The sequence below is a fragment of the Tursiops truncatus genome, chromosome 19, assembly GCF_011762595.2.
Source record: "Tursiops truncatus isolate mTurTru1 chromosome 19, mTurTru1.mat.Y, whole genome shotgun sequence".
Classification (NCBI taxonomy): domain Eukaryota; kingdom Metazoa; phylum Chordata; class Mammalia; order Artiodactyla; family Delphinidae; genus Tursiops; species Tursiops truncatus.
The window spans coordinates 42909318-42937044 of record NC_047052.1 but is presented as its reverse complement, the minus strand read 5'-3'; the positions used below and the strand labels follow the sequence as shown (position 1 = coordinate 42937044).

At 50.3% G+C, this 27727-nt stretch overlaps 3 protein-coding genes across 14 annotated transcripts; all 3 read right to left on the bottom strand.

The window, feature by feature from the left end:
• Positions 1-219: 219 nt before the first annotated feature.
• Positions 220-8679, bottom strand: COX6B1 (cytochrome c oxidase subunit 6B1). Its single transcript, XM_019941273.3, has 4 exons — positions 8525-8679; positions 6641-6757; positions 5366-5466; positions 220-717 (listed from the first exon to the last, which is right to left on the bottom strand). Exons 2-4 carry the CDS (start codon positions 6744-6746, stop codon positions 664-666), a joined length of 261 nt encoding a protein of 86 aa, XP_019796832.1. The 5' UTR covers positions 6747-6757; positions 8525-8679; the 3' UTR covers positions 220-663.
• A 1961-nt stretch (positions 8680-10640) lies between these two features.
• On the bottom strand, positions 10641-14734 carry ETV2 (ETS variant transcription factor 2). Of its 8 annotated transcripts, none has more exons than XM_033844976.2 (8): positions 14395-14533; positions 13903-13999; positions 12921-13010; positions 12713-12826; positions 12383-12442; positions 11668-12126; positions 11110-11222; positions 10641-10860 (listed from the first exon to the last, which is right to left on the bottom strand). In XM_033844976.2, exons 3-8 carry the CDS (start codon positions 12988-12990, stop codon positions 10660-10662), a joined length of 1017 nt encoding a protein of 338 aa, XP_033700867.1. In that variant the 5' UTR covers positions 12991-13010; positions 13903-13999; positions 14395-14533; the 3' UTR covers positions 10641-10659. The 8 variants fall into 8 exon arrangements, with proteins under 8 accessions (XP_033700867.1, XP_073652682.1, XP_073652678.1 ...); XM_073796581.1 differs by having other exon boundaries at positions 13903-13996; positions 14395-14528; XM_073796577.1 differs by lacking the exon at positions 13903-13999 and having other exon boundaries at positions 12927-13010; positions 14395-14734.
• A 2110-nt stretch (positions 14735-16844) lies between these two features.
• On the bottom strand, positions 16845-24405 carry RBM42 (RNA binding motif protein 42). 5 transcript variants are annotated; one of them, XM_019941226.3, is made up of 10 exons: positions 24176-24405; positions 23796-23940; positions 22409-22493; positions 22239-22313; positions 20657-20722; positions 20404-20579; positions 19573-19905; positions 19137-19254; positions 17180-17374; positions 16845-17088 (listed from the first exon to the last, which is right to left on the bottom strand). In XM_019941226.3, the coding sequence occupies exons 1-10, from the start codon at positions 24301-24303 to the stop codon at positions 16976-16978; spliced, it is 1434 nt and encodes a 477-aa protein (XP_019796785.1). In that variant the 5' UTR covers positions 24304-24405; the 3' UTR covers positions 16845-16975. The 5 variants fall into 5 exon arrangements, with proteins under 5 accessions (XP_019796785.1, XP_019796786.1, XP_073652668.1 ...); XM_019941227.3 differs by having other exon boundaries at positions 20404-20558; XM_073796567.1 differs by having other exon boundaries at positions 20404-20555.
• Between the last annotated feature and the right edge of the window lie 3322 nt (positions 24406-27727).

The following is a 27727-nucleotide window of genomic DNA, read 5'->3' as shown; positions in this document are numbered from 1 at the left end:
ATTTGCTTTAAAATTACCTAGAGGGGTAATTCCTTGGTGGTCCAGTGGTTAGGACTCAGCACTTTCACTGCCAAGGGCTCGGGTTCAATCCCTGGTTGGGGAACTAAGATCCCACAAGCCACGTGGCGTGGCCAAATAAATAAATAAGTAAAAAATAAAATAAAATAAAATAACCTAGAGGAGAGGGGTGTTCACTTGTTGATAATTGTTGAAGCTAGGTGATGAGTACATAGGAGTTTTTATTATACTATTTTCATGTGGTTCAAAACATAAGTTTTTAAAAATTATACAGATAATAAAGGAGAACATACAGATAAATTTTAGCACATACAGGAACATGAGGCTATTTTGTATAATCACTCACTCTACTGTCTGGTAAAGAAGAGGTGGTCAAAGTTTATGAAAAGAAAAATTTAAAAAAAGAAAAAAAAAACCACCCTGAATTCAGTCTCTCTTACTGGTCAAGGTACTAATTCCGCCCCAGCTTCTGGCCCCATCATCCAGCTCTTTTACATATACACAGCCTTACACTCTTCCAACGAGTATTTATTATTAGTTAAGCCATGATTCAGGACCCCAGGGTGGGGATCACTATGTACCCAGGTCCCCCTTCACCACCCTGGGGAGAAGGACGGAGGACAGAGAAGGTGGGGCAGAGCCAGTTCAGATCTTCCCAGGAAACGTGCCTTCTGCCCGGCGGTCGTCCCAGGCTGACACCTGTGGAAAGACAGCCAGTGTTACTCCCTTCCTCCACAGGGAAACCAGATGGGTGAACTTCTTTGTCTTCCCCACTTTGCCTACCTGTTCAGTCAACAAGTAACCCCAGGACCTGCTATGTGCCAGTACTGGCAACTGTTCCAGGAGCCGGGGAACCAGTAGTGACCCAGAAGGACAAGAATCACTGTCCTGAATGAGCTGACATGAACTGACCCACTGAGAGAACAAGGGGTGGGGTGAGGGGTGGGGTGGTGGTGGAGGAATAATAACAGGCAGACTCACTGCAGAGCTGTCTGTGGGGAGATGTGTGTAAAGACCTTCAAAAGTGTGACCAGGGCCTGCTTCAGGAACCCCAGAGTCAACCCTCAATGATGTCTGTCAGAACAGAAGAAAGAAGGAATACTGGGCAGCTGTGAATAAAAATGAGGCTATCTATGCTCCAGCAGGAATGCATCTCTAACGATCAAATGCACAATCAAGTGAGAAAAGGTCCAAACCGGCTACAGAGTGTGATCCTACTATTGCTCACAGATGTATGTGTACATATACAAAACGATGGACAGGCCCATATCGAACTGTTAACACTCTCCCGAAGTAACACTCTGCAACTTGTGGACCCTCTTACAGGCAGTCAGAGCACATTTATTTTTATATATACACACACATGCACATTTACATGCTATACATTAGAGGCAATGGATAAATGCATGAATAAGGAAGACAAACTGAATCCCTGCTCCATCGCTTCCTAGCTGTAATTTCCTCATGCAAATTACTCAACCTTTCAGGGCCTCAGTTTCCAATTTTGTAAAATGCGGATACTGATAATAGTACCTATCTTTTTTTTTTTTTTTAAGCATGTTTGCCCTTATATGACATAAAGCACTTACAAAGTAGCCGGCCCATAGCAAGTGCCTACTTTATTTACACACATACACCACACATCACAAATACTCTTTACTTAAATTGGGCCATACTATACAGACTTTTTCCCCCCATACTATACAGATTGTCCTGCAACTTGCTTTTTCCATGAGTCTTAGAGCTCTTTCTGTATTCTGTCACATAGATCAAGATGAATATACCATCATTTATAACTTGTTTCTGAACGTTCCCCATTACAAACAACTCTGCAATGGTTGTCCTTGTACACAAACATTTTTATAGGATGTGTAGATGTGCAACTGCCACATCTAGAGTATGATTTTTTTCATTTTGAAAGATCCTGTCTCAGGATTGACCTTAACAGTGATTGGACCTGGGCTTCCCTGGTGGCGCAGTGGTTAAGAACCCGCCTGCCAATGCAGGGGATACAGGTTCGAGCCCTGGTCCAGGAAGATCCCACATGCCGCGCGAGCAGCAAAGCCCGTGCGCCGCAACTACTGAGCCTGCACTCTGGAGTGCGCCAGCCACAACTACTGAGCCCACATGCCACAACTACTGAAGCCCGTGCACCTAGAGCCCGTGCTCCACAATAAGAGAAGCCACCACAATGAGAAGCCCACGTGCTGCAACGAAGAGTAGCCCCTGCTTGCCGCAACTAGAGAAAGCCCGTGCACAGCAACAAAGACCCAATGCAACCAAAAATAAATAATAAATAAATTTTTAAAAAAGTGATTGGACCAATCTATAGAACCATCAACACTTAGTACTATCTTCCACTCCCCACCCCTTTTAAGTTAAAGGATCAGGCTGGTCTGATCCTCTGGCAAATTCGTCTTTGTCCAATAATCCCACTTCATGGAAAGGAAACCAAGGAAACCATTCAAATAGAAGGCAAAACATTTCCTGCAGTGGAATTGTACACTGCAGTATCATTTAAAATAGTGAAAAAAGACTGAGTCCAGCTAAAGGGGAAGGGACTATTTTTTAACTATTAAAGACAATGGCTACCCAATAATTGAGCAGGTTGTACTGACATGAAAATAGGTAAACAATGCAAGTAAAAAAGCCAAGGATAAACAGTATCTACAGTATGATCCATATCTATATTTAAAAAGTACATAGGGACTTCCCTGGTGGCGCAGTGGTTAAGAATCCGCCTGCCAATGCAGGGGACATGGGTTTGATCCCTGGTCCGGGAAGATCCCACATGCCGCGGAGCAACTAAGCCCATGCGCCACAACTACTGAGCCTGTGCTCTAGAGCCCGTGAGCCACAACTACTGAGTCTGTGTGCCTAGAGCTCATGCTCCGCAACAAGGGAAACCACCGCAATGAGAAGCCCGTGCATCACAACGAAGAGCAGCCCCCGCTCGCTGCAACTAGAGAAAGCCCACGTGCAGCAACGAAGACCCAATGCAGCCAAAGATAAATAAATAAAATAAAATAAATTAAAAAGAAAAAAGTATATAAACATACACCAACACCTACTCACACATTAGCACACAGAAAAGGAAGTGGAAGATTTATACCAAATTTCTAAGGGAAGTTAACGTTGGACTCAGAAGGGGGTGACTTAGGAGTTTTTCACTTTTTACATTATAAAAGTTTCACTTTGAAGATTTACTGTATTTTTTATGAAGAAACTAAAGATTTTTTAAAATGGGAAAATAAAAGGGAGTTCCTTGGTGGCCTAGGGGTTAGGATTCAGAGCTTTCACTGCTGTGGCCTGGGTTCAATCCCTGGTCAGGAAACTGAGATCCTGAAAGCCTCGCGATGTGGGAAAAAAAAAAAAAGAAAGAAAAAGAAAAGATGATTGGAAAAAATGTTTTAAATGCTCATATAGGATAAGTGCTGGACTCCCAGCCCCACTCCTCCCCAAATACACATACTGGGATTAGAGACTAATTTTTAAAAATACACAGGAAACACCTGGAAGATGTTACAGTATTATCAGCCAGGTCAGGAGGATGAGAAACAATTTTTTGCCCCTTCCTCTATTTCTTAAGTTTCTGTGAAGTGGTTATATTGCTTATAAAAAAACAAAAACGAACGATAGCAATAACAAAACACTTATTTTTACTTCACCAAATTTCTGGAATAAAGAAGCCAGGGCTGCTGGGTATAAAGGGTGTGTTCACATCCAGCCCTCAGAAGGCAGTGACAGCAGGCACCCGAGGGGAGGAACCACAGAATCTAACGCTCCCCAGGTAAGGGCAGGCCCAGGTCCCAAAGGCTGGGGTGTGGGGCAGCACCGGGACTGGAAGCATGTTTCCTAGCACCCTGTCCAGCACTCACCTAATGCAGGCCCTGAGGCTGGAGGGCGGATATTATGGGATCATGATGTCATGGCACCCAAGATCACTCAGGGACAAGGAGAAATCCTGGGAGGGGAGAGGGTACTCAGACACTTGAGAGTGTGGCCACAGAGGTGGAAGGCAAACCAAGCAAGCTGAGGAAGAGTGCATTAAGGCAATCTGTTCTCAAGAAACAAGCCCCAAAGATGTACATCCAAACTAGAACACAATCTCCATCAAAGGGGACCAGTTAAATAAAGCATTTGTAAGGTAAGGACTTCCCTGGCGGTCCAGTGGTTGAGACTCCGCGCTTCCACTGCAGGGAGCACAGGTTCGATCCCTGGTTGGGGAACTAAGATCTCACATGCTGTGCAGCACAGCCAAAAAATTTTAAAAAAGAAAAGAAAACAACAAAAATGAATGAGGTAGATCTATACGCACTGTCATAAAAAAGGCTCAAGACACACTGATAAGTCAAAGCAAGTCACAGAACAGACTATATAGTATGACCCATGCATACACAGAAAGTTCCACAGGCTTATATATGATAAATGTATATAGAGAAAGATGAATCGGTTAACAGTAGTTACCTCAGGGGAGGGGGACTGGGGAGCGAAAGGTGACGTCTGCTTTTCATTTTACTGTACTGCTCTGTGCTGTACTGTACTGTTTTATTTTTTTAAATGAGCACTATTAGTTTTGTAATAATATCATATTTTGATTTTAAGACATATGATTTTTTTCATTTTAACATCTCTGAAAATAGCATGCTTGTTACATCCATTTCTGGCATTAAAAAAAAAGATTTAAACATCTCTCAGTGTTTCTTGTAGTCGATGGGGTCTTTGACTTGATGCAATAAAGTAATATTTTATTTAAAAAAAGAGGGTATGGCAGAAAATTAAATAGTAACAACGGGTCTGGTCAGATCAGGCCTAAAAGGACTGCCTTATTGCATCCCTGTTTTTTAGAAATGCATGCGGAAGTAGGTAGGGGTGAAATGACATGTCTGGGATTTGCTTCAAAATACTTCAGCAAAGGAAAGAGGAAAAAGAAAAGGAAATGGAGGAAATGTGGAGAAATCTTGAAACTATTCAGTTTGGGTGATGGGTATATTTGGGGCGTCACTGAATTATTCTACTTTTATGTATATTTGGAAATGCTCATATGAAAAAAGGACAGGATTCCAAAAGATGGTGAGCTCCACAGGGACAGGGCATTTACTTGTAGAGTGTCTGGGTGAGACAGATCTGGTTGCCTTGGCTGAGAGCCTGGCTGGTTGAGAGAACCGGCGAAAGGAGGAAAGGGAGGTGATTCTCGGAAGAAGAAAAGGCCACATCCATGCCCAGTGTGATGCCTTGTCCTCCCTTTGCCTCTCACAGATGAGCTCCCATGAAGTCATCACACGCCCCTCTGCTAGGACCCCACCCCCACCCCAGCACCCCAAGGGCCCCAGGAGGAGGCACATACCCAGGATATGGGGCAGAGGGACTTGTACACACGCCGGTACCATTCACACACGGAGACGTCACCCCCTTTAGCAGTCATTGCCTTCTCACAGCGGTGGAAGTCTGTGAAGAATGGGGATCAGGGTCAGCCCAGACCAAGGGCTGGAACACATTTTTGATCAAAATTCACAGAAATCATTTTTACTTCACAACCAGTTACACAAATCCCCCCTACTCCCAAGTTTCACAAAGAAAGCATACCCTTACAAGTGTAGTACTCATAAGGGCTAGACACACCTCGCTAAGCTGATTTTGCAACCCCTAAAGAATGACAGTTCTACTTGAAAATTCTGGGGTCAGGAAAGATAAGGCAACCTGAGAGGTGTGTGTGGGGATTATGGAAGTCCAGAACCAGGGCAGGGGAAGGGGACAGTGGTCTCGATGCTAAGATGCTGGCATCCTGGAGAGGAAGACAGGAGGGGGATAATCTGGTTTTTAATAGTAGGAAATTAATTCAAAAATTACTCCAAGTATTACACTCCTGGGCACACTCCCTAGAGAGAAAAGCATTCACATGGACATCAAATTACATTTATAAGCATGTTTATAGCAGCACCTTTCATAAGGGCCCCAAACTGGAAACCAAGCAAGTGTCCATGAATAAAATGTGGAAAACTGTACAGCAATAAAAATGAGCAAAACACATGCCACAGCATGGATGAATCTTCAAAACTGTTGAATGAAGACATCCAAACATAAGACAACACATACAGTATTTATAAAGATCACAAAAAGGCAAACCTCACAGCGGTGATAAAACCAAAGTGTGACTGCCCTAAGTCTGCGGGGTTACATCTCTTCTGGGGAGAGTAGAGTGTTGTTTTCAAGACAGGGCGTGCAGTAGGCATGGGAGCCCAGAGGGCTGGCAGTATCTAGTTTTGTATCCAGATTATAGTTACACGGGGGATGCACTTTAGAATTATTCATTTAGCTGTACATTATGTTTTATGTACTTCCTGTACGTATGTCACATTCCATAAATACACACACACACACATCTTGGGGGAAAAAAAAAATCACTGTGGGAACCAAAGTTTGTGACCCTGGGCCAGATCTTAAGCACAGGTGGTGATGAGGGGCACAGACCCTGCGAGGTCAGATGATTAGAATAAAAGAGAAGAGGTCTGGGATGCATAGGTCCCCTGCGAGGAGCCAAGAGGCAAGCGACTTGAGGTGTGCGACCAGGGGAAGGTCAACACTGCCCCCCGCGCCCCCTGCCCCCCCATGTCCTGCTCACCCAGGTAGTTCTGCCAGCAGTTCCTCGTCTGGTTCTGGTTGGGGAAGCGGCTGTCAAAAGGAGCAGTCTGGTAGTTCTTGATTTTGGTCTTGATGTCCTCTGCCATAGTGCTGACTCCTGGAGGCAGAGAATGGGTGCTGGCAGGGGTTCTGGGGCTGGCAAGGGGCTGTCAGTCCACCCAGGCCCGGTGAGCCACAAGCCAACGCCCCTCCCGCTCAGTACACACAGAGGCGAAGGCAGGGCAAGAACACATTAAGGGTGGAAGTCACAGCAGGGTGTCTGGGGGAGTCAACTCCTTGGTAAAATCAGGCTTTATTTGTCCCAACATAACACCAGCTGACATTCACTGAGTGCTTACTATAAGCAAGGAAGCTTTATTCCTACAGTCACTCTACAAGGCAGAAACTATTACTATCACTGCTTCACAGGCAAGAGACAGGGTGTTTAAGCGACTTCCCAAGGTCATTCAGCACACATGTGGTGGAGCTGCACTCTATCACTAACTTAACCTACACTGCAGAGGTTCTTAAGGTCTACTGACGCCATGAACTCCTCAGGGGTCTAATGAGTCCTTTCTCAGAATATGTTTAAATGCATTTAAAGGGGACTTCCCTGGTGGTCCAGTGGTTAAGAATCCGTCTTCCAATGCAGGGGACGGGGGTTCGATCCCTGGTCGGGGAACTAAGATCCCACCTGCCCCGGGGGCAACTAAGCCAGCACGCCACAACTAGAGAGAAGCCTGCGCACCTCAACGAAGATCCCGTGTGCCGCAACTAAGACCCGACGCAGCCAAAAAGAAAATAAATAAATAAAAACTTAAGAATGCATTTAAAAATTGCATAGGATCACAAAGAAAACCAGTTACTTGTAGCTGAGGATTTATTAACTTTCACAATTTCAAAATAATCATGCCTGAAAATGATATGTTGTGAAATCTGCAACCATAATGATCTGTAAGATGACCTATGATTTGATTGCTGACAAAGTCACAGATGATGCCAATACTACTAGGGCTATTGCCTCCATTCTTAACGGAAGGAAATGCTACATTTTAATTAGAAACTAGCAGAAATACAGATGTAAATTTCCCCCCATTCAAGTACTAGCACCCCTTGAATTCTACAGATTCTGTGGACCCAGGGTTAAAAACCTGTGCTGTAATCTCTCTTATGTGGTGACACACTGTTTTCATCAGAGAATCCGAGAGAAACTGCCTCTATCAGATTATTCGAGGAGTCGTGGGATTACACAGAAGTAAGCAGACCAGTAATAAATTCAAGCGACCCAGGGTAGCGGTAAGGATCTGGGGCACCGGAGGAGAGTCTTTCCGGGAGCGGGGTGATGTGAACACCAGCCGCTGGGACACAGACGCGGTCGGAAGAGTTGTTTTGGAAGCGATCTCCACCCGCTTTCGGGAGGGAGGGTGGACTGCGGATGACGCTGCAGCCCCTCCAACGTCCAAGGGAGAGGAGGGGCCAGACACCAGGAAGCCAGGCTGCGGCCTAGGCAAGCCTGGGGGGTCGGGGGTCGTGAGGGGAGGGACGCCTGCGGCCTGGTGACTAAGAGCACTGCAGTCCTGGTCGCTGGCTAAACTGCATAATATCTGATCCTCAGTTGCCTGCCAGTCAAAAAGGGATAATCGCAGGCCCTATCTCATAGGGCTGGAGGGAGGATTACATGAAGCAATATAAATCGCTTGGAATGTTCCTGGCATCGAAGAACTAAATAATCGTCAGCTACGATTACTAACTGAACAGGACCCCAGGGCTCCTGGAGGTCGGCCGCCGCCGGCCGGAAACCTTATCTCGTTCTCCGGGAAGCAAGGGTCGGGCTCCACAGTCCCCCAGGCTGGGGTTCCAGGGCCCCCGAAGCCCCCACACTCACCTAAAGATGCTCCTGAAGCCCCTCGAAGCTCAATGTGACCCTTAGCAATGACGCCAGCGTCGGACCGGAAGCGGAACGAAGACCGGCCGGAAGCGGGACGAGGCAGCGCACTGGGCAGCCTTCCGCACGGCTAGAGCGCCGTCCCAGGAGCGGTTCAGGCCACGCCCATGCGAGCGAAGTCCAACCTTCCTATTGGGCTGAATGCCTGTTCATCCTCAATCCCGACCCAATCGCAAGCTTGCGTGTCACTTGGAACCGCACGGAGCTATGGCTGTGCGAGCTGTGGGCGCAGCATGGTCACCTCTCTGTCTTTACCAGGAGAAAGGAGTCTGGGTCTTGGGGCTGGTTGGAGAGTGGGCATGGGAAAAATATCCTAGCGGAAATGCTCTTATTCGTGCAAGAATTATTTATTGAATGCTTACCCTGACAAAATCCTTGCAAATGACCTACACGGTTTGGCCCCCTTTTATACTCTTATCTCCTTCTCTTAACTGCTGCGGTTCCAGGCACACTGGCCTCCTTAGCAGTTCCTTAAACGTGCAGGCTGGCTTCCCCGTAAGGGCCTTTGCACTTGCTGTCCCTTTGGCCTGGAATGCTCTTCTTGCAGTTGGCTCCCTCCATCATGTCCTGCAGGTCTTTGTTAAAATGTCACCCTATCAATGAGTCCTTCTCAGTCCAAATATTTAAAATTGCTGTCTTGTCAGTTTCTTCCCTACTTTATTTCCCCAAAGCACTTATCTTCTGACATACTGTATCCTTCCTTTTATTGTTTATCTTTTTTTGTCTCCCTCAATATATAATAGAAGCATCATAAAGGAGCAAGTTTTGTCTCATTCACCATTGTTTCTCTAGCACTTAAAACAGTTTCTGGCACATAGTATAGGTACTCTATAAATATTTGTGGAATGCGTGAATTTCTTGTGTGAATAAAGGGGGCTTCCGGGGACTGGAAGAGGAAGCTGGGAAAGAGACCTGCTTTTGCCCCTCCCCTCAGCCTGGCCTCCAAAGCTTCTCACATACTGTGCTGGGTGCAGCGTCCAGGCCTAACTGGGTTGGGGGCCACTTATGCATTCTGTGTTCATCAGCGTTGTAATTATTTGTGGAACTGCCTGTTTACATGCCTGCACCCACCCCCTTCAATGAGATCTTCCCAAAGCCCAAAGCCCTTCCCTGCTTAACCCCCTTGCTGGCTCCCCTGTGCCCTCAGGACAAAGTCCAGGCCCCTTACCATGGCCCACATAGGCAGTTCCAACTGGAGCTTTGTGGACTGAGCCGTGGTCCCCTCTCCAGCCATGCTGATATTTTAGTTCATTGAACAGTGCTGTGAGATCTACCTCCAGGCCTTCGATTACTCTATTTCTCTGACTGGGACATTCTTTGCCTACCTGACTTTTCAAATCAGCTATTCTCTTCTCCAGGAAATTTTCCCTGACCACCCCCCTGCCCCCACCTCAAGCTAGGGCAGATCCCTCTTTTTGGTCCCCCTCTACCCCCTAGAGTTTCCCCATCCCAGCCCTGACCACTCTGGGCTGTCCCTGGCTGGTGATGGGTCTGTCTCCCTACTGGACTGTGAGCTTCCTATGGGCAAGGTCCAGGGTCGTCTTGGTCACTGCTGAGTTCCCAGCATGGCCCATAAGGGAACTACTCAGTAGGCTCTCTTCAGAGGCTCAGTAGTTCCTAGAACAGGGTAGGCTCTCCTTGGGGTCTGAGTTCTATGGCCCCCAGCTTGGAGTGGGGAAACAGAGTAGATGGTTTTGGGGCATAAGCACTAGGTCTAATTCCTTGATGGTTCCTAGCACTGGGAGGTCACACAGTAAGCCCTTTTTGGAGTCTGAGTCCTCTCTTCAAGGTGGGGACAGTAAATAAACTCGAAAGTTAGTGATTGGGTCTGATTCTTGTGCAAGTCCCAGTACAGGGCAGGCACACGGTAGGCAGGCCCAGTGGGGACTGTCTGATTCCTCTGCGTGTCCCACGACACAGTGAGCACACGGTAGGTCCCCCTGTGTGTTTCGGGATCACACGGGGCTGTGGAGGCGATGTGGGTGTGCTTGTGCACACAGGCTCCCTAGCAGACGTAGTTAGTATCCGTGGGAAGGATGCAAACAGCACGCACAACGATGCTTGACCGTGTATTTTTATTGAGTCGTTGCTCCCTGTCCGCTCTCCACGCAGTCGGGATAGACTAGGCCAGGCACGCGGCCCCCGAAGCGGTACGTGTACTTGCGCCCCCCGCTCTTGCGCACGATGTCGCGGCGGTAGTAGTAGCGCAGACCTCGGCTCAGCTTCTCGTAATTCATGCCGGGCTTCCTCTTGCGCTCGCCCCACAGCCGCGCCACCTAGGGCGGAGGCAGGGCTTAGTCTGAGGGGGCGGGAGAGGTGAGGAGTGGGAGGGGCTTGACAATAGATGGGTGGGGCGGGGTTGGGGTTCTGGTCTGTCAGCGTGGAGGTTAGGCCCGGCGGAGCGGGGCGGAGTTGAGGGCGAGGCTGAGGGCGGGGCCTAGCACTAGGCGAAGTGCTGCTGGTGGGGCTAAACTGAACACAGGGAGACCCAGGCGGGACTAAGCGGGTCTGGGAGGCTGCCCCACCTCTTTGGGGTCGCAGAGTTGGAACTCGCGGCTATTGCCCGTCCAGCGGATGCAGCTGCTACGCGCCCCGTCGTGGAGTAGCTCCAGGAGGAACTGCCACAGCTGAATGGGACCTGCGGGGTGGAGGCAAGTGAATACTCAGGTTTCCTGGCCCCAGATCATGTCGCTTCGATGACCCAGGAATCCGGATCCCCTCCTCCTCGGGGACCGAGTCCGGATTCCTCCGTCTAAGGGACCTAAGAGTTGGCCTTGGGGACCCAGGCATCGGGGCCCCCATCTTGGAGATTTAGGAGTTTGGCTGCCCCATCTTGGAGACCCAGGGATCCACATCCTCATCTCTTTCCTCTTGCCTAATGCAGGAGCCTAGGTCCTCCTCCCTTGCTCTCGGGAAGACTACCCGTGTCTTAGTCCTCTCCTCCCTGGGGACCCAACAGGAGGGCCACCGCCCCCTCCTCTCTCGAGCCCCGCCAGTTTCCCGGTCCCGCCCCCTTGGCGCCTAGGCCCCGCCTCACTAGACTCCGGCTTCGCTCCCTTGGGACAAAGTGTCTCGGACCTCACCTCGGTGGTTAGCTTTGGGGTAACAAGCCAAGGTTGCGCGGTCCGACTGCTGGCTCGGTTCGGAAGAAGTGGTGAGATCTGAAGTCTGGTACTCCTTCGAAGAGGTGGTGCAGTCCGTATGCAGCCCCGAGTCCCAGGAGATGGTATAGTCCGATCCCGCAGGCCCGCCCCACGAAATGGTAGAGTCGGCGGGCGGCTCCCCGCCGAGGCTCTTGCCCCAATAGGTGGCGCCGTCCGGGCCAACAGAATAGTCCCAGCTGGTGGAGCTGGCGGCGACCTGGGCGCCCGACCACGAGTTGGCACTTTCCGCGGAGGTGGCGCAGTTCTGGGCGGCTGCCCCTTCAGAGCCAGCCCAGAGGGCGGGACCCAGGGCCTGGGAGACGCGGCTCCAAGGGACCGAGCCGGTGCACGGCAAGTCTGTCCAGTCTTCCGACCACGGAAGAGCCTGAGGGGCGGGTTCTGTAAGGACGAACGGACCCCAAGTGAGAGGAGCCCAGGTGTCCCGATCCCTGGCCCCCTCGGGGGTTCTAGGGGTCGAAGCTCGCAGCCCTGGCGCCTGGGGCCCCACGCTCCAGGATCTCGGTCATGCCACCTTAAGGGCACAGGCGTCCCCCGTCCTATCCCCGTTCCCCCTCAAAGATCGGGGAGTCTAAACCTCTAGTCACAATGGAGGACCCCAGTCCCCTCCTCCCCCCACCTCTCCGCACACACTCACCCGCCCCCCATGGAGCTTCTGGGTACGGTAATGCGGAGCCCCAGTCCGGCTGTGGGAGCCCTGAGAGGGATAGGACGTAGCAGAGTTTAGGGGATGGTGTGCACAATGATTAGAGACTCCCCTCAGCCACTCAACCCAGTGGTCTTTATTTATCAGGGACTGAGAGTTATTACCCCCGGCCCCTACTCACTCAGACCTGGGACTCAGGAGGCTGTCTGGGCCCCTCCTCCTTCAACCTCTGGAGTTCAAGCCCACACCCCTCTCCCCGCTCAACCCCAGGAGTCCAGGCACGCCCCCTTCCTCCCTTAGACTTAGAAGCCAGCGTCTCACCTTCCCCAGCGCTCAGGGGTCCCAGCCCACAGACACTTTTCCAACCTGTCTCCGCTGTCAGCGTGTCCCCTTGGAGTGCCAGTTCAGGGAAATAGAAGTCGAGTTCAGCTCCTTCTGCAGGCAAGAAGGTTAGAGCCCCGTCAGGGTCAGTGGAGGCGCCCACCTGAGCACCCTCCCCACACACATTGTCTCAGCCCCAGCAGCCTACCCAGACCTGACAGCCTGCTCCCCAGGGGCACTTCCTGTGCTGATGCTTCATCCCAGTTCCACAAATCCATGGCTGCTCGCTGTGAATATTCTGGGGCAGAAAAAAAAAGGGCCCAGGGTGAGCTTAGGGACCCTGGAGTCTGAGCCCCATCCCTTGCTTCACTCAGACAGAGGAGTCCGGGCCTCTGCTCCCTCCTTCCCCAGGACCCTGGATTGTTGGCCTCCAGTGTCCTTTTCTCTCAGACCAGGAGTTAAGGGCCCCCAGACACCCAGACTTCCAGTCCCCAGTTCACAGCTCACCTCTGGCAGGTCCCTCTGCCCTCAGCCGGGGGTCTCAGCCCCATTTCATACCATGCACCCCCTCCCCCCAGGGGCCTGGGCAGGAGGGAATTTTCCAAGACGTCAGAGCTGGGGGTCGCAGCGGGGGTCGAGTTGCAGGGTCTGAGGCGGGGCCGAGCTGTGTCACCCCTGCCCCACTCCCCTCTGCCCCCAGAGATGGCCATCCGCCTCCATGGTAGCTTTGGCTGTCCTGCTGCAGGGGTGGCTTGGACTTGAACAGGAGCTTGGGAAACAGCGGGCTGGGAGAGACCCGGGTGAGGAGGGGTGTTTCCGGGGTGACTGGGGCGTGGGGGGGGGGCTTGGGGACTCAATCCTGTGACACGGGAGGTGGTGCGGGAGGAGAGCCTGGGGTCAGCTGGGCTGCGCCAGGCTTATCTGCAACAGGAAGGGGGATTTCCGGCCAGACCCCTGGTGGGCAGACGTCACAATCCACAGGGGGCCTGTGGGGGTAGGTTGACCTGGGATCCTCCACCAGGCCCACTTCTCCCCTTCTGAGGGCTTTGAGGGGAAGTCCTGGGGCTGCTTCCGAGGACAGTAGCAACAACAGTATGAACAATAACAACAGTGATAATAATAGCTAACATTTATTGGGGGCTCATTACATGCCACCGGCTGTGCCCTGGGCCTTTGTTTAATCCGCTTACCAGGTAGGTACTAGTCTTATCCCGATTTTATGAAAGGGGAAATTGAGGAGGAATTCCTTCCACTTTTCTTCATCTCCAGAATCCATGCCCTTCCCTGCTAATAACAGTTCAGGACAAATGGGGAAATTTGAATATGAACTGAATATGAGATATAGAATTAGTCATTTTCTTAGATGTGATGATGGTATTATGATATGAAAGCTATCTCTATAAGGAACACTGAGATATTTAGGGGTGAAGTGTTGTGTCTGTAACTTGTTTCCAATGATTCAGCAAAAAAACAAACCATGTATACTTGCGACATGTACATGCACACGTGCAATATTTGGGACACACTTATACTAAAAAATTATTTGTTGTTTGTCTTAAGTTCAAATTTAACTAGGTGCCCTGTATTTTTATTTCCTAAATCTGGCAACCCTAAACCCTGGTAGCTTGGCTTCAGAGCCTGTGCTTGTACCCATCCTGCAATATTGATAAGTAAATATTTACCATTAAAAATAACCTCTTTAGGGCTTCCCTGGTGGCGCAGTGGTTGAGAGTCCTCCTGCCGATGCAGGGGACACGGGTTCGTGTCCTGGACCGGGAAGATCCCGCATGCCGCGGAGCGGCTAGGCCTGTGAGCCATGGCCACTGAGCCTGCGCGTCCGGAGCCTGTGCTCCGCAACGGGAGAGGCCACAACAGTGAGAGGCGCGCGTACCACAGAAACAAAAACAAAAACAAAAATAACCTCTTTAATATGGGCCATTTCCAATATTCACCTAGTTCAATCACTAACCACTTGCCATTCTGGGGGTGGGAGGAGTGGGGGGCGTGGGCACTGCCCTTCATTGTTACACGAGGGAAACTGGGCCTCAACGGGAAGAGCAACTTACTAGGTCACACAGTGGGTGGTCTGGGGCTCCTGGGATTGGACCCAGCGCTGGTTGAACCACAGAGCCCTCGGGCATCACCAGTCCCTCCATCCATCTAACCCAGGGGTCTGAAAGGAGTCTCCACCTGCTGTGCCCCACCAGGCCTGGAGCCTCCTCTCCCTGAAGCTGGCCTCTCTCCTGTCTGTATGTGTCTGTCTCTCCATGTCTCTCTGCCCTGGGTTGACGTCCCTGGCCCTGGGTCTCTGTTGTACCAGGCCTGACTGCAGTAACTTTTTTTTTTTTTTTTTGCCACACCTCACAGCTTGTGGGATCTTAGTTCTCTGACCAGGGGTTGAACCTGCACCCTCAGAGGTGAAAGCAAGGAGTCCTAACCACTGGACCCCAGGGAATCCCCCCAAGTCTTTTCTGATGTCTCAGTCCCTCCCCACCTGTCTTTAAGTGTTTCTGTCTCTCCCTATCTCCTTATCTGTTTCCATCTCTTTCCCTCCCTGGGTTTTTTCCCCATCTGCCTTCCCATTGTACTGCCTCAGACCCACAATTCTCGTCTCTTCCTGTCTCCCTTCCCACCTCTCTGTCTCTGCTCACTACATCCCTTCCATTTTGGTCCCTCTGTCTCTCAACCCCATTGATCTTTTTCTGTCTCCCCTCAGGACTTAAATGCACACATTTAAAACCCACCTTTCTGGAATCATTCTTCTTTCCATCTCCTCCTTTGCCTGCAGTGAATAGAAGAGGGTCAGGAGTAGGGAGGGCTAGTGATGTGGGGATGGGGTTTGAGGGTTCTGGAGCTGGGTGGTCCAGCCCAGGTGGCAGGGGGCTGAAGGGTACTTCCTGCCATTGATGGGAGGCCCTCACCCCTCTAACCAGACTGGAAAATGTGACGTCAGAGGGGGCAGTAAGGGAGGAAGACAGGAACTGAGGAAATTTGACACCTTTCCTGGGTAACTGGCTTCCCTGAGAAGCCTTGGCATTGTTTCTCCCCTCCCTCCCAAGCCCTCTCCCAATCAGGGGTTCTGACGGCTATGTCCCAGGGAGGCCCTCATCCCCTCCCCATGCCATCTCCCTCCTTTGCCTGGTCACTGCTCCAGCCTACTTCCAGAACCCCAGATTTTTCTAAAGTGCAAATCTGTGATGCTAGTCCCCTGCTTGAACTTTGTCTCAGCTTCTCAAGGCTGGCTGCTTTCAGGGTAAAGTCTAAGCTCCCAGTTTGGCATTCAAGTTCCTGCATGGAGACTTCTTCAGACAGGCAGAGACAAGCGTGGAGCTGAGAAACAGGAGTTGGGGAGAGACTTACAGATGCAGAGAGAGAGAAGAGAGACTCAGAGAGATACAGACACTTAGAAAGAGACAAGAAACAGAGGGGCACTCACAGAGAAACAGAGAAGGAGGCACAGAGAAACAAAGAGATAGAGCAGAAGTTGGCTGGATTTTGGCAGAGTGAAGAAACTAGAAAACAGTCTCAGAGACCTAGAGGGTGACAACTGCAGAGACTAGGAGAGAGAAAAACAGGAAGAGAATGAGAGTCTCAGAAGTGGCCAGTGCCTTGAGGAAGCCCCTCCCTGACTCCCAGGATGGCTCCCATCCCAACCCTGATCACTCTGGGCTGTGACTGTCTGGCTACAGCCCTATCTTCTGCCACTGGACCATGAACTTGGAGGGAACAGGGCCTGTGGCTGTTTAAGTCACCATTGTGTCCCCAGCACTGTCCAGGCCCTTGATGAGAGTCTGCTGAATGGATGAAAGCCTGGAAGGTGTGAGCTCCAGAAGGGCAGGGCCCAGAAGACCCCCTTATCTTGGTGCTGAGAACACAGGGTGGAGTCAGAAGACCACAGGTTTGAGCCTCTGCTTGGCTTCGGCCTTGCCCTAAGCCTCTACTTCCTCCTCTGTGGAATAGGCTGCACTGGACGTGCACTTAAGAGGTTTCAAGAAGATGTAAGGGGCATGCAGCAGGGACCGAAAAATGCCCATCTGCATGTTTGAGTAAACTTTCAAGGCTCCCCACTATTCCCAGAGTGGGGGATGCTAAGCCCTGCCCCCCAAAGAGTGCTTCCAAGCCTAGCCAAGGATGGAAATGAACGTAAATTTATTGAAACTGGTTTTGGGGAGGATGGGTGGGTGGATAGTTGAGGATTTCCCAAAGAACTGTGGGGAGGAGCCAGCGCCCGGCCGGGTGGGAGCGGGTGCCCCGCCACAGACCCTATCTCAGGCCCAATTTCTTCTTCTCCTTTTGCTTCTTGCGCACCACGTCCAGGTTCCGGTCCTTCCACATGCTCTTGCGCAGCTTGATGGGGCGTGAGCCCACATACTTCCCTGTGGGAGGGAGGGTTCATGGTCAGGCTTGGGGTCAGGCTCAGGCCAGATGCCTGCCATGCCCACTGACCCTAGGGAAGGCTGCACCCACCATTCATCTCACGCATGGCGCGCACATAGTCGCTGGGGTCCTTAAAGCTGACGAAGCCATAGCCCTTGGTTTTGCCCGTGCGCTTGTCGCGGATCACCTTAGCCTTAAGGAAGGATGGGAAGCGGCTGAAGGCTCGTGCCAAGATGTCATCATTCACCTCATTGCCCAGATCCCCACAGAAGATTCGGAAGTCATCTGGGGTTGGGAGAGAGGAGGTCAGAGGATACAGATGTCTGGCTCAGTCTTATTTAAATGACCCCACCTTCTCTGGAAACATCACCAAGCCCTCTTCCTCTGTATGCCCTGCAGTCTCTGCCTGGGGCCCTCTTGGTCATAACAGCCAATGCCTGTATAGTGTTTACCCTGTGCTAGGCTCTCTGCTAAGCACCCATGAGTTCTAGCACATCTGGCACTCCCAACAACCCTTTACACCAAGGCACAGAGAGGTCAAGTCACCCGCCCCAAGTTAATCAGGAAGCGGCAGAGCTGGGACAGGAACTCAGGCATCTGGCTCCAGAGTCCTCACTTTTAACTAACTGCCCTGCCCTGCCCCACCCCAGGGCCAGCTCTCCCATACCCTCGATGAAGCCCCTACCTTCGTCATCCCAGCCCTGGCCTGTCCTCCAAGCCCACAGCATCCTTTGGTCTCCTGAACACCTCCCCATGGACATTCCCTGGGCCCCTGACACCCACTGGCTCCCATAATGGCACCCCGGTACCACAGAATTCATCGTTCCTCAGCCCTGCTTCCTCTGCAAAGCCCACTCTAATCCCCCTTGAGTCCCTTAAACCTGAACATACTGCCTGATTCTTCTCCAAGGCCAACTTCAGCTGCCATTCCTGGACATATCCCCTGGGCTGGGCCTGAGCCTCGACCAAATGTGCTCAAGCCCAAAGAATCCCTTCCCCCGTGAGCATATACTATTACCATCCCCTTGCTGGAGATGAGGAAAATGAAGCTTGAAGGGCTAAGCGACTTGCCCAAGGTCACAGAACTAGGGCCTACAGCCTGCACTGGCCACATCTGGGCCGGCGCTGCCATGGCTCTGGCCTGGGGTGGGTAGACGGTCCCAGGGAAAGAGGCAGAAGTCAAAGACTAGGATGGGAGGCAGGCCCCTCTCCTTGGCTACCGCTGTGGCTGCCCCATAGCTCTGGTGGTGACTGAGGACACTCTCTGAGAACAAGTTAGTTTACCCCAGGCAGAAATGATCTGACAAAGGGTAGGACCTTCTACAAACCAACCAGTCTGAACACATCAAAAAACTATTATACATAAGACAAAGCAGTGGGAGGGTGACAATTCTCATTAAAAGATAATGTAGTGACACAAAACTGCATGTATTCTCATTCGGGGGAAAAACAGCTATAATATAGTTTGGGGACAACTGGGAAAATATGAATATAAACAGAATATGAGATGCCACAGAATTATTGTTAATTTTCTTAGATGTGTTAATTGTGTAATGATATGAAAGAAAATATCACTTTTCTTAGGAGATGAATACTGAGGTATTTAGTAGTGAAGTGATAACGTCATTTATAATTTACTTCAAATGACTGAGCAAAAACCAAAAAAAGATACAAACACATGGAGAGTTAAAGTGAATACAGCAAAGTGTTAATCGCTGAATCTAGGTGGTAGATATATAGTTGTTAACTGTGCAGTTCAGTATTAAAATTTTTCATAAAAAGTTAGGAGACAAAAGAATGCTCTTTCACTTTTAGCAAGCCAGGCCCCTCATGAATGAAACAGAGGCCAGAAGGTCCTAGGTGCCAATCCCCTCCACCAAGTTCTGTTCAGTGGCCGGGCAAGGGCCTGCCCCCCAAGTGTCCTAGTCTGGCTCTCCCCGGGGTGGGCTAACCCACTCTGTAGGTGGGCCCTACAGAGAGGTGTGCAGTTACCTGGGTTGCCTTCCCTTGGTGGAGCAGCACAGATCCCGCACTCGAGCCCACTTACCTGCATCCCACTCCAGCAGGCTGGGGTCCTCCCAGCTGCTCCCAGCTGCTGTGCGAATGCAGCGTTTCAATTTCTCTGGCTTTCCTTTCTTCTTGTCCTCACCTAGAGGCTCTGGGACCTGCAGAGGAAAGGGATGGGGTGCAAAGGGCTTGATGCTGGAGTCTGCTGGACCCATATGCCCTCTTCATGTTCCACCACTTTCCTCTGCCCACCCGGTCCTCCCGCCTCCATAGCTGGGGCACTGGATGTGCTGCTGGGTGTCAGATGTGTGTGTCTGCCTCCCTCTTCCCCATGTCCTCCCAACCCCTCCAATTTCCTGGGTCCCTCCTACCTCCACAGATAGAAGATGACATGTGTTTCTGCGTGAAGAAGCCCCTGGGCTCCTGTCTGCCCAATCAGCCCTTTCTGTGCCCCCACTGCTCTGCTCCCTGCCTACCTCAAGAGCCATGAGGCCAGGGGGTGGTTCAGGCCGAGGGGGCCGGGGTCTCGGACGCAGGGACAGGAGCTCAGGAATGCGCAGCGGGGGCAGTAGGCCTCGCACAACTTCCAGTGGCAGGGGCAGTGGCTCAGGCTCGGGCAGAGGCATGGCCAGGGCCAGTGGCAGGCTGGGCCCAATGACTGCAGGGCCAGCTGGGGTGCCCCCTGCCCCCACAGCCACCGCTGCGCCAGCCTCCTCCAGCCCGGCCGCTGCTGCCACCACAGCCTCCTCCTTCTCTTTCAGGCCCAACCCCAGGCCGAGGCCCAGCTCTCGGGGTGCTGCTGGCTCTTCCTGTAGGAAAAAGGAGGGCATGAGGGGGGCCAGATCACAGGCTCAGACCTCACTCACTACCACCTCCATCCTGTACAACAGAGCAAGGGCCTGGGCACCAGAGAGCAGGCAAGAGATACCTAGACAGGGAAAGGAGTCTCTAGTTAGAGACAAACACAGGGATAGAGAAACACAGGCAGAGAGACAGACAGACATAGGGACAAAAAAAGACATGAAGACAGAAAAACAGAGACAATCAAAGGAAAAATAGAGATACAGAGAGAGAAGTACACCTGTAACTTGTGTTTTCTCTCTATACTTTCCTTATAGAAAGAAAAAAACAGAAAGATATGGCCACAGAAGGAAAGAGGGAAAGACAGAGACAAAGTCAGAGAGTGAGAAGGCAGAGACATGAAAAGCCACAGGAAAGGCGGACTTGGTGGACACAGCCCACCGGGCCAGGATGAGGGCCTCCCTGCCCACTGCACCTCTGACCCTCAGTTCCCTGTACACACTCACCAGAGGAGGCCTCAGAGCAGCCATGGAGCCAAGAGGGGGCCCTGGGGCCCGAGCCATCGGTGGCAGCATCATAGGTGGTCCAGGGGGGCCAGGCAGAGGGGGGCCCACGAGGGCCTGGTGAGGGGGCCGCAGAGCCATAGGGCGGGGGCCACCTGCTGTGGAAGAAAGAGCAGAATCTGTCAGGGTGTTAGTGGGGAAATCGGAGGGCTTGGGGAGGAGTTACGTGGCAGGATGATGACCCTGGCCCCCTCACCTGCTCTCTGTAGCACGTGAGGGATGAAGGCTGGATGCAGAATAGGGGCCCTCTGGGGGGCCGCAGCTGTGGGAGAGATGGGGGTGTGTGTCAAGGGGGACTGGGGCACTTGGGGCAAGGTGTGTGCTTGTGGGTACTCTCAGAACCAAGAGATCTGGAGAAGAGCCTGGGGAGCCTTCTGGGAGATGCAGGGTTCTTTTCATTTGTTCATTCAGCAAAAACTTACCACTGATGATTTCCTCTGGGCCTGGCCCTGTCCTGTGCAATGCTAGGGACACACCAAAGACCAAGGGCTCTAAGGGAGCTCCTGGTCCAGAGCAGGAGAGAGCAGACCTATCACCAGAGTGACAGCCAGAGAGATCAGGGCTGGGATGGGGGAAAGCCCAGGCAGAGTGATGGAGGCTGGGAGTGGGGAGCCCGGGAAGCAGTGGGAGCTCAGAAGACCTATGCCGGGGGGACTAGAGAAGGCTTCCTGGAGAAAGGGACCTGTAAGCTGAGACCCAAAGGATAATGAAGAGTTGGTCAGGCAAAGGGTGAGTTTGGAAATATTACTAGCAAGGAGAACATTTATAAACAAAAATGTTTCCCTTTTCAGTTTAGTGTAATCGTAATAGAGGATGTTAGAGTTGGACAGCATCATAGGAGAATGGTCAAGAGGTCAGTAGGCGTCCAAGCAGTCTTGTTGGCTGAACCGTGTATGTCCTCTGGAGGGCACTGGGGAGCCACAGCAGGGTTGGAAGCTGGGCAGGGGACTATGTCAGATATGCACTTTGATCAAAACCATACTAAAGTGTAGGAGGTGTTAAACCTTCTCAGATATCAGATAAAAAAGTGTAACAGGATTTAAGTAGCACAATTAACAAGTACAATCTAATAGAGATCACACCAGAACTTTACAGAACACATACCCTTTTCATACACATAAGGAAATACTAATGTCACAAAAATTGTGTGTATAAAGGTCATCTCAACAACACAAAGTAGGAGTGAGTGACCTGTGGAGAGGACAGATTTTAGTTGATTTTGGTTAGCTTGATTTGGGTTTAGTTGATAGGTTTTGGAAGATTAAAGTTGGGCGACAATGAGCAGGGGAGAGAAGGGATCTCAACAAGAGCCCTGCTGGTATATCCCAGCAATGTTTGGGGCTCCTGAGGAGGAAATGCGGATCTCTCTCTGCAAGGGGCTGGGTGATATAGGGTCTTGACTGACAGGTGAGGAGCACAGGTGCTTGTTTGATGGTTTGTTCATCCCATCAACAGAGAGCACGTAATACTTACTAGCTGGCACAGACCTTATATTTTAGAGAAAGCAAAAGATGATAAACATAATAAATAAATTGTACAACTGTTCTAAAGCATGAAGTGCTATGAAGAAACATAGCAAAGCGTAAGGATTAGGAGTGACAGTAAGGGGGTTGGTTTGCAGTGATCAAGCGAAGCCTTACTAATGCGAAACTGACAAAGTACACGATCAGGTTTATGCTTTAGAAAGACAATGACATCATGGGGATGAAATGGAGAGGGTGAAGTAGTTGAAACAAGAGTGCTTGGTGGAATGTGGGATTTCCTGGCCCCAGACCTACCTGCTCGCCGCAGGAACATGGCTTCTCGAGCCTCTGGACTGTCCAGGTGACTCCGATCACCAGGACCAAAGCCAACTGTTGGGAGGGGAGAGATGAGGATGGTTGGAGGAAAGTCCCAGGCATCCCTTTTTCACTACCTTGCCTCCCTCGCTCCACCACTCCTTACTTACCTGGGCCCACAAAAGGTGGGCCACCCACCATGGGAGGAACCACTGTGGCTGCAGCGGCTGCTCGGGCCTCCAGAGTCTGTTGGACCTGTTGGAGAGGAGGCTTGGGTGAGAGGCCTGATTCAGTGCCCCCAAGCTGCCCTGGCAGGCTCACCTGGGAGGCCGAGGGTTTCATTCTTTGCACTCTGTGGCTATCTATCAAACTTTAGGTCTCGGCTAAAACATCACTTTTCAGAGAGGCTTTTGGGACCACACTAGCCGAAGGTGTCCTGAGCCCCTCCCAGTTGCAACTTCTCTCATCATCCTGTTTCATCTTCCCCAAAGCACTTAGCACTACCTGAAATTATGTCTAGTGTGTCCTCCTTCTCTCTCGTGCCACCACCCTGGTCCAAGCCACCATTATCTCTTGCCTAGAGTATTATGGTAGCCTCTTCCTCAGACTCCTTGACTCTGCCCTGGCCCCCTATAGTCTGTCCTCCAAACACAGCCAGAGCGACCCTGGTGACATCTAAGTTGGATCACATCACCTCACTGCTCAAAACCCTTCAACTGCTTCCCATCTCAGAGTAAAAACCAAGGTCCTTGTGATGACCAACAAGGTCCTACTAGATCTGTCTCTACCACCTCTCTGTGCTGTTCTTCTCCCACCCTCTCCCTTGCTCACTGCATTCCAGCCACACTATTCTCCCTGCTGGTCCTTGAACATGTCAGGTATGCACCTACCTCATGGCCTTTGCATTGGCAGTTCTCTCTGCTGGGAATACTCTTCCCCCAGATATCTGCCTGGTTCCCTCAATCATGCCCTTTATATCTGCGTAAATGTCACCTCCTCAGAAAGGCCTTTCCTGATCGCGCTGATAAACCTCTGCCTTTCTTACTCTACTTTGACCTGTCTCTCAGTAGTAAAATGTAAACTCCAAAAAGGTAGTGATTGTTTTTCTGTTTTGTTCTCTGCTATATGCCTAATGTCTAGAATAGTACCTAGTGCAGAAAAGGCACTGGAAAATTATCTGTTGAGAGAATGAACAAGTTTCATTTACTTGTTCTCTTTTTAGTAGTCTCTCTCTTCACTACTCATATATACTTAGCTATAAAACACTTGAATGTGACTAATGATACTGAGGAACTATTTAATTTTAGTATGAATTTTAAATAAATACAGAACATTTCCATCATTGTAGAAAGTTCTACTGACCAACATGATCTAGAATAAAAGCTCCCAAAGGGCAGAAATATTGTTTGTCTTAGTCACTACTGTGTCCTCAATGCCCGGCACCTGAAATATTTGTCACACTAATTAATCAACAAGCCAACATGTTAATAGCTCTCTGTATACAAACACTGTGTTCAGAGGCAACGTGCTCTATTATATGCGTTAGTTCAGCCGTACCTGCTGGTATGTGTTGGTGGCGATAATTGGGCGGATCACAGGAGCTGCTGGGACTTGCATTGCTTCTACCGTGGGGACGGTGGGCACCGCAGGCACAGCAGTTGGGATTCCTGTAACCGGAGCCCCCAGAACTTCCTGCTCAAACCTGGGGTGGGGGCAGGACAGACACCACAGCTCAGGACCTTGCACCAATTCTGGAACGCTGGGTACATCGCGACAGCGCCTTCACCCCTGCCAAGCTCTCCTTCTTACTCCCGCCCCCACAATCCCGAAAGTCCCATTTCCCCAAGATAGAGCCATCTGTCGGGCCTATCGTGGCCTGGAGGGTCCAGGGCTCTGGCTGTGGGACGGCTCTTATCGCGCCCTGTCGCGGGCCTTACAGGGCCATCTCCGCCTCCATCTCCTTCAAGCGTTCCTCGCCGCTCTTGCCCGGGATGCCAGCACCAGGGCCCGGGACCACAGGTCCTCCTGCACCCGGGAGTCCCGGGGCTGGCCCCGCCCCGGCCATCGCTGCTGCCGTCGCTGTCGCCACTACTACCGCCTCAACTCAGTCGCCTCCGCCGGTTCCGCTGTGTACTCCCTGGCTTCGTCAGGGTGGGCGCCAGCGGATGACGTCTCAGCGAGAGTGACGGGCGCCGGTACATGACATAATGCGCCAACGGGGCTCGTCAACGGGGATCTAAGGCCAATGAGAACCCGGCCACACCCGAAGGGCCCGCCCCAAGGAGGAGTATAGGCCAATCAGAGTGCCGGAAAAACGAGTTTTACGGAAGACTCTGAGTCTATGAGAGTGCAGCCGAGCGAGACCACCACGCCTACATGAAGGAACACGGGCTAATGAAAGTACTGTACAGTCAGTTGTCCCAGTTCCTGAAGTGGAAACTTGATCTTTAAGAACTCAGGAAAGTTCGGAGGTCCCACCCTTGCCACCGCGAGGCCCGTTCCGGAAGTTTTAAAACACACTGAAATCCGAATGATCCCAGGGCAGGACGAGGCTGGGTATAGCTGGGGGCCGTGGTCGCCCACTCTGGGGTAGACGGACACGCTACCAGACAGTGAGTCCCAGAAAAAACAGGGACATGATGTGGGAAGCTCAGATGAGGTGCCTGACTCAGGCTTCCTGGAGGAGGTGACGTCTGAAAACTTCTGCTGGATGAAAATGAGAGAGATTCTGGGTAGGAGGAATACAGTTCATGCAAAGGCCGAGAGACAGTAGTCAAGTGCGTCACCTCATAAGGTCACGCGTATAGTTTCGGTGTCTGTGCTTTCTAGGGATACAGCTGACCCCTCCTTTTTTTTTTTTTTAGTCCTCAAAATGTTTTATGAATATTTTCAAAAATACACAACAGTAGGGAGAATGAACATCCACGTACCTCTCAACAATTACTAATATTCTACCCTTCTTGTTTCGTCTATACTTCTTTTATTTTTTTGCTTTACATTATAGCAAATTCCAGACGTCTATCAATTCACCCATAATAGCTTCATGATGTCTCTCTAACATAAGGAGTATTTAAAAGGAAACAAAACAAAACAAAAACAGCATTTTCACACCCAAGAAAATGGGTATCTTAGTATCATCTAACACCCAGACTGAGTTCAATTTTCTCTGCCTCAAAATGTCTTTATACTGGGGACTTCCCTGGTGGCTCAGTGGTTAAGAATCCGCCTGCCAATGCAGGGGACACGGGTTTGAGCCCTGGTCTGGGACGATCCCACATGCCGTGGAGCAACAAAGCCCGTGAGCCACAACTACTGAGCCTGCGCTCTAGAGCCCGCGAGCCACGACTACTGAAGACTGTACACCACAACTACTGAAGCCCTCTCGCCTAGAGCCTGTGCTCTGCAGCAAGAGGAGCCACTGCAATGAGAAGCCCGTGCACCGCAACAAGGAGCAGCCCCCGCTTGCCGCAACTAGAGAAAGCCATCGTGCAGCGACGAAGACCCAACGCAGCCAAAATAAATAAATAGTAAAAACAAAAACAAAACTTAATGTTACCGCTTGCCTTGGTTTCTTGAAGCTCCAGTTTGAATCAGCATAAATGAATGCTTTGTTAAAATACTTTGTTTGCTTCTGTGTTAGAGATGTTATAAGAATAGGATGCCTTAAAAAATTATTAACTAGAGTCCACACTTTATTCAATTTTCCTAGTGTTTACCTAATCTCTTTTCTGTTTAAGCATCCCATCCAGGATAACACATAACATTTAGTTGCCTTGTTTCGTTAGGCTCTTCTTGCCAGTGACAATTTCCTACTCTTTCTTTTTCATGACTTTGATAGTTTTGAGTACTGGTCACGTATTTTGTAGAATGTTCCTCATTTGGTATCTGTCTGATGTTTTTCTCATTATTAGGCTGGGGTTATGCTTTTTTTTGGGCGGGGGAGGGAGACCACAGAGGTAAAGTGCAATTTTCATCATATCATACCAAGGCTACATACTATCAACATGAATTATTATTGTTAACTTTGATCTCCTGAAGTAGCACTTGTCAGATTTCTTTACTATAAAATTACTTTTTAAAAACTCCCTGGGGGCTTCCCTGGTGGCGCAGTGGTTAAGAATCCACCTGACAATGCAGGGGACACGGGTTCGAGCCCTGGTCCAGGAAGATCCCACATGCCGCGGAGCAACGAAGCCCATGGGCCACAACTACTGAGCTCACGTGCTGCATCTACTGAAGCCCGCGCGCTCTAGAGCCCGTGCTCCGCAACGAGAGAAGCCACCGCAATGAGCAGCCCACGTACTGCAACGAAGAGTAGCCCCCGCTCGGGGCAACTAGAGAAAGCCGCGCGCAGCTATGAAGACCCAACATAGCCAAAAATAATAAATAAATGAAAATTAAAAAATAAAATAAAAACTCCCTGGGCTTCCCTGGTGGCGCAGTTGTTAAGAATCTGCCTGCCAGCTCATGCAGCTCAATATCAAAAAAACAAACAACCCAATCCAAAAATGGCCAGAAGACCTAAATAGACATTTCTCCAAAGAAGATATAGAGATTGCCAACAAACACATAAAAGGATGCTCAACATCACTAATCATTAGAGAAATGCAAATCAAAACTACAATGAGGTATCACCTCACACCGGTCAGAATGGCCATCATCAAAAAATTTACAAACAATAAATGCTGGAGAGGGTGTGGAGAAAAGGGAACCCTCTTGCACTATTGGTGGGCGTGTAAACTGATAAAACCACTATGGAGAACAGTATGGAGTTTCCTTAAATAACTAAAAATAGAACTACCATATGACCTAGCAATCCGCTACTGGGCATATACCCTGAGAAAACCATAATTCAAAAAGAGTCATGTCCACAATGTTCATTGCAGCACTATTTACAATAGCCAGGACATGGAAACAACCTAAGTGTCCATCGACAGATGAATGGGTAAAGAAGATGTGGCACACGCATACAATGGAATATTATTCAGCCATAAAACGAAACGAAATTGAGTTATTTGTAGTGAGGTGGATGGACCTAGAGTCTGTCATACAGAGTGAAGTAAGTCAGAAAGAGAAAAACAAATACCATATGCTAACACATATATATGGAATCTAAAAAAAAAAAAAAAAAAAAAAGGTTCTGATGATCCTAGGGGCAGGACAGGAATAAAGACGCAGATGTAGGGAATGGACTTGAGGGACACAGGGAAGGAGAAGGTTAAGCTGGGACGAAGTGAGAGAGTAGCATTGACATATACATACTACCAAATGTAAAATAGATAGCTAGTGGGAAGCAGCTGCTTAGCACATGGAGATCAGCTCGGTGCTTTGTGACCATCTAGAGGGTTGGGATAGGGAGGGTGGGAGGGAGATGCAAGAGGAAGGGAATATGGGGATATATATATATGCATATAGCTGATTCACTTTGTTATACAGCAGAAACTAACACAACATTGTAAACCAATTATACTTCAATAAAGATGTTTAAA

Excerpts from the sequence above, each read along its gene's own strand:
- COX6B1 (XM_019941273.3), bottom strand. The coding sequence starts at position 6,746 with ATGGCAGAGGACATCAAGACCAAAATCAAGAACTACCAGACTGCTCCT. Across the intron at positions 5,467-6,640 it reads CTGCTGGCAGAACTACCTGG|ACTTCCACCGCTGTGAGAAG; the intron begins GTGAGCAGGACA and ends CATTCTTCACAG. Across the intron at positions 718-5,365 it reads CCCTCTGCCCCATATCCTGG|GTGTCAGCCTGGGACGACCG; the intron begins GTATGTGCCTCC and ends GTCTTTCCACAG.
- ETV2 (XM_073796577.1), bottom strand. The coding sequence starts at position 14,734 with ATGAAGGGCAGTGCCCACGCCCCCCACTCCTCCCACCCCCAGAATGGC. Across the intron at positions 12,443-12,712 it reads ACCCCTGAGCGCTGGGGAAG|GGCTCCCACAGCCGGACTGG; the intron begins GTGAGACGCTGG and ends TATCCCTCTCAG. Across the intron at positions 12,127-12,382 it reads AGAAGCTCCATGGGGGGCGG|AACCCGCCCCTCAGGCTCTT; the intron begins GTGAGTGTGTGC and ends TCGTCCTTACAG.
- RBM42 (XM_019941226.3), bottom strand. The coding sequence starts at position 24,303 with ATGGCCGGGGCGGGGCCAGCCCCGGGACTCCCGGGTGCAGGAGGACCT. Across the intron at positions 20,723-22,238 it reads CATGTTCCTGCGGCGAGCAG|CTGCGGCCCCCCAGAGGGCC; the intron begins GTAGGTCTGGGG and ends TCTCTCCCACAG. Across the intron at positions 20,580-20,656 it reads TCACGTGCTACAGAGAGCAG|ATTCTGCTCTTTCTTCCACA; the intron begins GTGAGGGGGCCA and ends ACACCCTGACAG.